The sequence below is a fragment of the Cyphomyrmex costatus genome, unplaced genomic scaffold (assembly GCF_001594065.2).
Source record: "Cyphomyrmex costatus isolate MS0001 unplaced genomic scaffold, Ccosl1.0 scaffold840, whole genome shotgun sequence".
Taxonomy (NCBI): domain Eukaryota; kingdom Metazoa; phylum Arthropoda; class Insecta; order Hymenoptera; family Formicidae; genus Cyphomyrmex; species Cyphomyrmex costatus.
In genome coordinates, this window is record NW_017280420.1 from 80462 (window position 1) to 92234 (window position 11773).

At 41.5% G+C, this 11773-nt stretch overlaps 1 protein-coding gene across 1 annotated transcript; it reads right to left on the reverse strand.

The window, feature by feature from the left end:
• Positions 1-452: 452 nt before the first annotated feature.
• Positions 453-2406, reverse strand: LOC108781594 (uncharacterized). The gene is made up of 3 exons (XM_018549608.1): positions 2147-2406; positions 1452-1655; positions 453-1377 (listed from the first exon to the last, which is right to left on the reverse strand). Exons 1-3 carry the CDS (start codon positions 2404-2406, stop codon positions 453-455), a joined length of 1389 nt encoding a protein of 462 aa, XP_018405110.1.
• Between the last annotated feature and the right edge of the window lie 9367 nt (positions 2407-11773).

The following is an 11773-nucleotide window of genomic DNA, read 5'->3' on the forward strand; positions in this document are numbered from 1 at the left end:
TCTGGAATATAGTTTAAAGGCTCCCCGATCAAGAAATGACCTGGAGTGAGAAAAGAGATATCGTTAGGATCTTCTGTTAAGTCAGTGATCGGACGAGAATTTAACACTGCCTCGATTTGTGTTAACAAGGTGTATATCTCCTCATAGGTCAATGCTGCTTGCCTTACAACCTTCTTCAGGTGCGTTTTAGATGACTTGATACCAGCTTCCCAGAGTCCGCCGAAATTAGGAGCGTTGGGCGGGATGAAATGCCAAGATATCCTTAAGTACTTCTGTAAGGGTTCTATATGTTGTTTATAACTGAGTAATCTGTGCAACTCTTGAAGCTGGGGGCTCGCGTGAGGCCCCGACAAAGTTTGTTCCATTGTCGGAATAAATGTTGGCTATCTTTCCTCTTCTAGATATGAAGCGTTTGAGAGCGTTTATGAATGCTTCCGACGACATATCGCTGACTAATTCGATGTGTACAGCTTTTGTCGCAAAGCATACGAACAGTGCAATGTAAGCCTTGGTTGATCTTGCGTTTCGAAACCTTCTTTGATGTAGAGCAGTCCACCATAATCCACGCCCGCATAAATGAAAGGCTTTGGATGGTTGCACGCGAGCCGCCGGTAGATCACCCATCTTTGCTTGCGAAATCGGCGGCTTGGCTCAAAACAGGTCACACAATTACGTACGATCTTACGTGTGACACACTTTGCTGCAAGCGGCCAAAATTTTTGCCGAACTGTTGTTAATGTAGATTGTGGCCCGGCATGTAGATTCTTCTTGTGATAATACTGTACGATTAATCTTGTCAACACATGATTTGACGGTAGCAATAACTGATGCTTTACTGTGTATGTTAACATAGAGTTCTTCAGTCTTCCGCCGACGTAAAGGACCCCTTCTTGGTCTAAAAATGGATTCAAACCTAACAGTAGGCTTTTCGCAGCTAAATTTTGTTGGTTGCTTAATTGCTGAATTTCGGCCTTAAATGCTGACTGTTGCATCTGTTTACACAATAGAATTAAGGCGACATTTAGTTCGCTGCTGTTTAACGGTCCCGTGATTCTATTCCCGTTTTTGCAATTTGTATGAAATCTCAGGCACCATGCTGTGATGCGTATGAATTTGTCTAGCTCGGAGTATCGAGTGTATATTGAGAGTATCTCGTCTCCTTGTGGAGCGACCGTGATTGAATGTGTTGCTACTTGACGCTGTTCAAGTAAAGAAGAGTCCACCTCAATCTCAGGTAACTGAGGCCATTCGGTGCTGTCCAATTGCAGCCATCCTGGACCCTTACACCATATCGACGCATTGATAAATTGTGCGGGAAACAAATCTTCTGGAAATGAGATCGGCTGGATTGTCCTCTGACGGTACGTGATGCCACTCCTGGTCAGTAGTGCGCTGTTGTACTTCGTTCACTCTGTTTGCTACGAATGTATTGAAGTTTCTCGAACTTCAACCATGCTAAGACGATAGTTGAGTCCGACCATAAAATCTGACGATTGAAATTCCTCGGCACCGTGTTCTCCACCTTGCCGATTAGTTTGGCATGCAAGACGGCTCCGCATAGTTCTAGTCGTGGTAGCGATATGCATTTTAATGTAGCTACACTAGATTTCGAACACGCTAATTTCACGAAGTGTTTTCCATGCTTGTCAGTCACCCTAAAGTAGACATACGCGCCGTACACTTGTGTACTTGCGTCGCAGAAACCATGTAGTTGGATTTCCACATACGGACAATTGATAATTAGCCTCGATACTATTAAGGCATTTAGAACTTAACATTCTTCTTGGAATTGTGACCATTCAGTATGTATATCCACTGGAACCGATGCGTTCTAATCTGTAGTTGTATTAGAATTTTCTTTGTGAGCATTGGCCCGACAAAATATCTGGGCGATTTAAAATATAATGGTCCTTTTTGTCACCCGTTCCTTGTTATTCGTAGTGGGTACTGTGAATTGAAAATGGTCCCCTGTTAAGCACCACTGTAAACCCAAGGTGCGATAGTCCGCTTCTTTATTGATTGTTAGCAATGAATCCAAGTCAACTGCTTCGTGTAATTCCTCTAGCAATTCGTTAGAATTGGAAGACCACTTCCTCAATTGGAAACATCTTTTCGTTAACAAGCCTATGATTTGATCTCGAAGAACCTTGCTTCATGAATAGAATCGGCTCCCGTTAATAAGTCGTCCATGTAGAAATCTCGAGCAATGGCTTCCGTCGTCCGAGGATGCCTTGCTTCCAACTCGACCAATTGTTTCAAGCATCTGATGGCTAAAAACGACGCCGATGATGTGACATATGTGATGGTCAGTAATTCGAAGGTTTCCAAATCTTGATCCTCCTCTTCACGCCATACTATCCTTTGCAGAGGCGTAAATGCTGTGTCTACCATCACCTGCCGATACATTTTGGTTATATCGGCATTCCATACGTATGTGAATGGTCGAAATCTGATTACAATAGAAAATAAATCTTGCTATACCGTAGGTCCTGTCATTAAAACGTCATTCAACAAAATCCCGCTGCTTGCCTTGCAGTAAGCGTCGAATACCACGCGCAGCTTGGTGGTGACGCTTGATTGCTTTATAACCGCATGATGTGGTAAATAATATGTATGATCGCTGACTTATTGATCGTCCTTGATCTTCTGCATATGTCCGAGCGATAAGTATTCTTTCATAAATTCCACATATTCTTGTCTTAGTCTCAGTTGTTGCCTAAATTTCCTTTCCAAAGAATAGAATCTCTTGGTTGCGGTTGATTTCGATTTGTCTAATCGTTCGAGTTCCTTTTCTTTGGTTGAAAGCTTGACGATAAAACGACCTTGCTCGTTTCTTCGAGTAGTTTAACGAAAGTATTCTTCACTTGACCTCTCTTCTCTCGTGTATGCCTGACTGTTGCTGCAGTCTTCGATATGGCAGAACAGTGTTAGCTTCTTGTCTAATTCATCGTTGTTATGCTCAAGTGGCAGTGTGAAATCCCCACTGTCTTGGTAGCTGTGCTTACCTTACCGGCCACTAACCAGCCAAGCTGTGTTTTCTGTAAAACGACTTGATTATTGATTCGCTTGACTTGACCGACACATGTGAGTTACCCGAAAATTTCTGCTCCGATCAGTAGGTCGACGTCCGCTGGAATGTGAAATTTAGGTTCTGCTAAATTTATGTTTTTCGGGATGTAGTTGGCCTTGTTGTTGATCGTATAACTTGTTGGTTATACGATCTATCACCATGCAATCCATGGTTGCTTGGAAGGCATTATAGTTTGAACCTATTTTGAGCCTTGCTATGTTATTTTTTTGAGACGTTACATTTCCAATTCCAGATACTGATACGTTGATTTGCCTTGTTGTTAGATCCAATCGACTTGCTAGATTTTTTGTTATAAAATGTGATTGGGAATCATTATCTAGAAGGGCACGACAATTGTGGCTCTTACCTCTGCGGTCGTATACCCTTACCATGCTGTTGACAGCAGTACCTGTGTTGCATTTGATACTGCATTTTTCCAAGACGAGGTTGCCATAACTGTATCTTGCGCATGATCTTCTTTGACCGCATCGTTCTCTGATGATATGAATTCTGCGACCGTACTACGATGTAATAGTGTGTTGTGTTTTTTGCTACAATGCTTACAAGATCGTGCCTTGCAATCTCTGATTTGATGATTGTTAGAGCGTAAGCAGTTGATGCATAGCTTATAGTTCTTGACTTGCTGAAACCTTTGATCTGTGGAATGGCCTAAAAATTTCTGACAATGAAAGATAAAGTGCTCATTATTGCATATGGGACATTTCTCCTTGACGTTTGTTAGAAATGACGCTGTATTTTTTGCTTTAATTACTTTGGAATCAGCGTTGGCTGGGATTGACGTAACCGTTTTCTTACTAACCGCTTCCAACGCCTGACATCTGCGTAACAAGAATTCTGTCATTTGCTTAAAACTAGGTGTCGTTGCAGCCGTTAAACTCGTTTGCCATTCCTTTAATGTTAATATATCAATCTTTGTCGTTACTAAGTATATTAACACATCCCAGGCATCTGTTGGACGACCGAGCCTTTAACGCTCTTATATGTTTTAATGTACCATCTATGATTTGTCTGAATAAAACTGAACTCTTTTTAGTTGTGCCTCTCTTGGCAGTTCGAAAATGACCTTAAGGTGATTTTGTATTATGAGCCGTTTATTGTCGTAGAGCATGACGCATGCGTGCTCATAATTATTTTCTGTAATTTCTAACGAATGTATCACTTCCGACGCCCCGCTAGCCAACGAGGATTTCAAATAATGGAATCGTTGCATATTCGATAACGTGGTGTTTGTATGCACCAACGAATAGAATGTGTCACGAAAAGGCATCTATTCATCGTAAGAACCAGAAAATGCCGGTAAAGTTATTTTGGGTAACATACGTTACCATCAGAACGCGATCTCGGCGCCGAATTATTCAAATATGTCGGTAATTCGATGTTGACGCTACTTATGATTAATTGAATCTTGCTACTTAAAGTTCGCTTCGAAACCCTCTCTGTCAACGGTCTCGCTCTCAACTAACAATTCTAACTCTGATTATATTGTTTCTTACTGCGACCAACTTTCTCTAACCTAGTTTTTGCTTGCGCAACATTCTCTGGTGTAATTTCCATTGTTTCGATATAATTTTTGCATTGCGTGCACGCTGCTTTTATAATTGCGTGTTTTCGTTTTAACAAAATTACTTTGTCTTCGTTGCTCATTTTGACTCGATTGTTTAACCAATTCGTTATGCTAATGCGCCTTGTGATCTCTCAAAGTCCCGACATCGCGCGTTGCTGCGTCGAAGTTCAGATATCTTGTTGTCCGACACTCTTGCTGCTCGGGATCCTCTTTGTGTCGAGATCGTACTTCTTGGATTCTTATCCGGCTCGAAGGACCAATGTTGAATGGTTACGTAGGAATATATTAGACTGATATCCTCGTATATTTAATTCGTTGCATTTGCGACCGCGTGTATACAAAAGTGAGCCATTAATGCTCGTTAACGACTGTGTGTTCTTTTCTTCCTTTCTTTTCTTTTTTTTGCAGCATACGCTGTTGGTGTCATTCGACTAGAGGTAGCGTTCTGCCGTACTAATATGCAATCAACTTCACGCTCTACTTAAACTAAATATGATAATCAGTATACAATAGTAAACGTATAACAGTTAATCAAATTCGCGACAACCATGACATAAAAATTTCAATTTGCACCAAGCAAATTATGACATCTCCGATTAGCGATCGCCTACAAATCCTTAAGGAGATCTTAAAGCAAAGCTCGAAGTCTAACGAAATCGCTAGATGTCGCTGTTTTACAACACATCGACATATCTTTTATATACTATCACACTAATATATCACGCAGTGATGCACGCAGTCGCATTACCTGTAAATTTTCGTATCGTAAATTCGTCGCGATAAAGTATCTAATTGTAAGTCTAATTCTAAGCACTCGACGCTGTTTGTTCATGCAAACTATGTGACTGTGGACTACTATTTCTTAAGTACAAATTGCGCAGCTTTTATATGAAACAAATGTTGTTACGACATGACAGCTTTGGAGCGCCATATTGAACTAAAAAATGGTAAAAAAGACATCAATTTCGAAATTTTTTGTCGTTTTCAATATAGATTCTACTTCACAGGCACATAGTAATGTATATACTTTACTCCTGGGAAAGGATTTTCGAATCTGTGAACGACAAAAAAAGTATTTACGATACAAAATTTATGTGTTTAATCGGTAATACAGGAGGTTTTAGGATCCTCTTAATGAATACCATAACTCCGCAGCGGGCGGACATTAAAGGCATTACCAAAACATATATGCGTATTAAACAATGATATCAATGGCCGAATATGAAAACCGACATCCAACGTTATATCCAAAATTGTAGAAATTGTCAGTTGAAAGTTCGCGTGAAAACTCGTCAACCAATGATCTTAACCGATACCCGAGCGCGGTATTTGAAAAGGTTTCCATGGACATTATGGGACCGTTACCTGAGACTCGGAAAGGAAACGTATACATACTGACAATACAAGATTTACTAACTAAATACTCTCTTGCCGTTCCATTGAAACAGACCACCGCCATCGATGTGGCTAACGCGTTCATGAGCGATTTCGTCTGTATTTATGGCGCACCTAAAGCCGTTCTCACAGACCAAAGGTCGAATTTTTTAAATGCTCTCATGCGCGTTATAGCACGTAAATTTTAATCACCCAGTTTAAGACTACCGCATACCACCCTCAATCGAACGGCTCGATTGAAAGGAGTCATCATGTACTCTGCGAATATCTTAAGCAGTATACAGATCGAGACAATGAATGGGATGAACACTTGAGGTTAGTGATATTCTCATACAACACCAGCATACACGAGGGTACGAAATTTACACCGCATAAATTAGTATTTGGCAAAACAGCTCGAATATCAACGAGCGACCCGAGCGATTTAAACGTCACTTACGCGGATTACCTGACCTCATTGTTCAACCGACTCCACGATATACAAGAAATCGCTCACGAAAACCTTACTCGAGCAAAACAACGATCAAAACAGTATTACGATAAAAAATTAAACTCTCAGATATTCAAATGCGGCGATCGGGTTTACCTGCTAAAAGAACCAATAAAAAGAAATTTTCTGACCAATACACAGGACCACACGAGGTCCTGGAAATTTTAGATAATAATAATATTAAGAATATGTATTCTCGTCTGAAGAAGACTCAATCTATGAGCTGAAACGTTCGCAAAGTAGTTTTTTTTATAAAATTTGTATTCTTTTGAAATGTATATTTCGTAATTTTTTTTTGTAAGATGTGGTTTTATTATATATGACTGTTTTGTTTTATTTAACTTTTTAAATTTATTCCATATGACTCTTACAATGTCTCTTTTCTTTTCGTTTATGTTTATATCAAGAGCACTTTACCAACTTTTATAATAATATTAAGATAGCTATAGGTAGAGATAAAACTAAGACTCCAGTATGCGGTGAGAAGCAGCAAACGCATGCGGTGACCAATTAGGAGCCAAGCGCATGCCGCATCCGGCAGGAGTCCTCCTGGCTTCTGATTGGTCATCTTATGCATTTGCCGCTGCTCACCACATACGTGGAGTCTTAGCTTAAGGCACGAATAGTTCATGGGAATAAACTCAAAAAATTGCGCTACATCGGAGAACGCGGAGCACATCTGCCCGACGATGCTGACCCCCACCCCGGGCTCAGCGGAAGCAACTGACCGACCACCAACGCGCCAGTACCACAACCAGCGCGCGCTAAGATGGAACGACTAGCAGTTAACCTTTTGGCCCTCGTCGCCACTCTATTGCTGCTCATTCTCCCGGCATTTTGCCTGGTGGGCTACGACTGCGGGGGGCGTGGCCTCAATATAACTTCATTATCGCTCCTGGACGTTGGTAACTGTGATTTAGAGAATGTCGAGCCTGACACGTCCGAAACATACATACAACTAATTCAAACCTCCGATTATAATAAATTGAGCGTACTACAATGCCGAATGGAAATAGATCGCATAATATACTATTGCGGCATGCATTCGCATATCTCAGCGGTACATGGTGGCCACCGGAGTAGACAGCCGCTGCCACGGAACCCAATACACCGACAGTTTCGGTATGTGGGATGATGTGGTAGTACAAGCATCTGTACAAGCATCAAGGTAGTACTAAGGTCACTAGAAGTGACAGTAAGGCGATCAACCAAAGAGATCATCCTGCCATCGGGAGCACGATGCCGCATCAACGACAGAATATGCTTCAACACTGACGGAGCAGAAACTTACTGGATAGCACCCCAGCCGGACTTATGTTCAGCCAGTATGAAGTACTGTACGAAGGAATCGCTACCAAGCTAGCACCCAAGCAGAATCAAACAACGCCTACAGTGTACACCGTGACTACACGCGACACAATCTTCGCATTAACCAAGACGGCAAGACCGAGGAATTCAATTGTGTGGCTATTAGCTGTTTCGGATAAAACATCCTAAATTACTAATATTGGAAACACAACATGGACGAATCTCAGTAGACAATCTTGACATATTTTCTTACTTAAACTCTAAATTTGTTTACGTGGAAAAACACATAAAAAACCACCTCAACCGCCTCTACATGGACATTATGGAGAAAAAGTGCACGCTCGCGCGAGAGACAAACACTTCAAAATGCTTTCTCACTTTCGAGCATAGTCCCGGACGAGATGGCCTTCCGATTTATGAAATCACCCAAATACACGGCTGTCGCCGTTGGAGAAGTCATCCGATATCATCCAGTGCGTCCCTGCCGAGTGCAAGTTGCGGCATACTGAAGAATGCTACGACGAACTATTAGTCACGTATAAAAACGCCTCAACCTTCCTACTCTCGAGGTCGCGCATTTTAACGAGACATGCGACTCCAAGAGACTGTAACAACCTGTCATGTATCGCGGAACATGGTTTTGAATTAACCGAAACTCTGGCCCCGCCAACCATTCAATTGCTTACGCACCCAGCCTGGAAATACATAAACCCAGACTTTTTGGCAACGAGCAGAATCTATTCCACGGAAGATCTGAACAGACTTCGAACCCACATCATGTTCCCGGTGGAGAAACAAGCGACCTTGAACACTATATCTCGGGGAGCAATGGGGAATGATCCCACCTGGTAGCATCTCGATGCTGAATTTATTAGACGAAAAGTCTCTAGAAAGAATTACTGAAAGCGCCGGTCAACGATTATGGCAAGGATTTATGACCTTCGGATCCGCTAGCGTCAGAGTGTTGACCATCTTCATTATCATACGCCTGATAAAATTAATAATTGATACCATAATCCATGGTTACGCGCTCCACTCAGTCTACGGTTGGAGTCTGCATTTGCTTGGAGCTATCTGGAGCTCCATCACACATCTACTGCTACATTTGGCAAAACCTATGGAAAAAACCACACCACCAGGACGGTAGAATCAGGTGGCTCTTCTCCCCATCACCACAGAGGATCCCCATAAGCCCTATTCTACGATAGAGGTTCAACTACCCATTCATGGTGGAAGTATACATGGTGTGCTCATTTCAGCTAAACCATGCCCCTTTTCTCGTCGAAGTGTCGCTAAAGAAGTAGTGCTACCAACTCTGAAGAATAAAATGTTTGACGTTAGTAAATTGTCACAACTGCGTTAACGGTATCTTTGTTGCACGTCTTGATTGTATTATCTGTCTCTCTCGGAAACGCGTTTCGGATCGGCTTGTTATCGTATATTTGTGAAAGTGTTATTTGTGAATGTGCCGGCTTTGATTGAGCCCCTACGAATTTTAAGACGTAATCTGGCCCTATCGTCCTCCTTTTTTGTTGTTTGGAAGTACGCTGTAATGGCACGCTGCATAGTAAAGTGTTGTACAAACATTAAAGAGAATTGTGGAACGGAGCAAGTAAGTTTCTTCCAATTACCGAAAAATTCAGTAATGCGTGAGGGATGGATTCAAAGAATCGGAGAGATTCATCTACCAAGAAATATTAAGAATGGTAAGTTCTACAAGTCTCATTATATTAAGATACATGTAAAGAAAAATAATTTTGTAGGTGTAACGTCCGGTGCGCCTACAGAATGGCACCCTGTTCGTCACCAGACGAATTACACGTATAATACGAATATATGTTGGTATAGGATACACGAATACATACAAAATCTGTTTATGTATAAGTCATGCCTTCGCTTTATAATAATATACGTTGAAACAGCTGATATTAAACAATGAATAAATTGCGCCTGCGCCAACTCTTTAACAAAGAAAATGCATTGAGGGTGCATAAATTCGTACAACCATTTTTATCAATAAATAGACCGCCGCGAATATATAAATTCAGATCGCCTAAATGTGTGAATAATTAGCTTATTCGCTGCAGAATTCAATAAAAACCGCAATGCATCACGATAATGCGCTCATATGCAAACTTGCATATATCCGCTAGACGCGAATAAACGCAAGACTATATACACACTCATCTTAGCAGGCATCGGTGCTCACAGATGTCATAAAAATGCTTAAATAAACACAAGATTTCGTGAATACTTAGCACTCGGAAATCGATGGAGAAAATAAACTGTCGAAAAACACGAGATAAAAAACCTAGCGCAGCTTTGTATACATTTTCTTCACGCCCCGCTGCAAAACGCGCAAAGCAGACGGGGCCACATAAACAGCGTGCGACCTAGTACAGACTTTTTGCACTCTCGTACCAAAATCTCGTGCAATTAAGCCTGAAATTAATAAAATAATATCTAGAGAATTTTCTAGATTATCCTTACACAGACATAACACATGTAAGGAAATAACACCCCCTTACCGTGAGACGCCATAGTATTAACAGCATATAAACGCGACAATTTCAGCGTACCATTTTTCCTCTGTACGATCTGCTGACAAGGTAAATTACTTCGCACCGAGAGGCGTCTCAGAAGATCTCCCGAAAAACTCTTATATCATTTTCCCAGCCGACTCTTGTCCGCTATACGGCGTTCGAGAATCCCTGACGCAAATCAAACCCAACTCCCGAATTTTATCTCGGGTAGGCACACTAATATATATATCTCTTGTTCAAGGATAGATGCCTAGACGTTATCGTAAAAAACGCATCTGCAGCAAACGGGGAGGAACAAAAGTCCATCTCCGTAAAATTATTCAAGAATACGCGGCGGATGGTGATTTTGACCCCTCAATATATTGGAGATCCGAACCGGTCAGCACGACACAGCGGCCCATCATCGCGCCGTCAATATCTCCGGCACCACTCGTGACTCCGGCCGGCAAGCCTGCATCGCCAAAACCCGCGACTCCACCGACCGCTTCCGCGCAAAAGGAACCAGCCGCTAAGATCAATCCGCGACCGACGCCGCGACCATTAACACCATCTCCCGTGTGTATAGCCCTCGAGCGAAAGCCGACGCGACCGAGGTTTATCACAAGTAAAAAAGAAACATCGTAAATATTAATGTAAATGTTTAAGATATTAAATTGATAAAGTTAATTCTAATTCTTCTTTATTTTACTTTACTCCTTCCTATCCTCCACCCTACGAGAGACGTAGATGAGCGAAATCAAATGATGGAACATAAGTCATATATGTATGTGACAAGAATAGTTCTGATGATTTCTCAAATCTCTCTTTTATTTTTCTTCACGGAGGATACGAGGGCTTGCTAATAATAAACGCACTTTAAAAACTCGCGATAAAAAGTAGAATCATAATATTGTGCCATATGAGGCACTGGTCACAGCAACCTGCCCGTTAGAAGAAAAGAATAAATACAAATCAGCTGAGAAGCCGAGGCTTCGCCCCGCGCGCCCCGCTCTACGCTCGCGCTCCCACCGATCTATGCCGCGTCTCCCAACCGCGTAAAGGTGCAATTTCATGGACGTCAGTTGACGCGCGTCAAAGCGATTTTGTGACGTCATGCTAGTTTTAGCGTCGACTCTTAGAAGTTCAGATATTCCAACTGCTCAAGTTCACGCGCGAAAAAAGTGTTTTTCAAAAGAAAAGGGAAATGGACGATTTATTGTAAGTAGATAAATTAGTAAATTATATATATAATGTGTGTGTGTGTGTGTGTGTGTTTCTATATATATATATATAAATGTATATATAAATATAAATTAAAATGTGAAAATAAAAGTCATACATACTAATGTATAGCCCTCAGGAAGTGATAAAACTTCCCATTCTTTAAAATAATCTGTTACTGA

What these genes read in the sequence shown, in the direction of transcription:
- LOC108781594 (XM_018549608.1), bottom strand. Translation starts at nt 2,406, where the DNA reads ATGTATCGGCAGGTGATGGTAGACACAGCATTTACGCCTCTGCAAAGG. An exon ending in GATTCTATTCATGAAGCAAG is followed by an intron (nt 1,656 to 2,146) that starts GTTCTTCGAGAT and finishes TGTCTACTTTAG; the next exon opens with GGTGACTGACAAGCATGGAA. An exon ending in TCAACTATCGTCTTAGCATG is followed by an intron (nt 1,378 to 1,451) that starts GTTGAAGTTCGA and finishes ACTACTGACCAG; the next exon opens with GAGTGGCATCACGTACCGTC.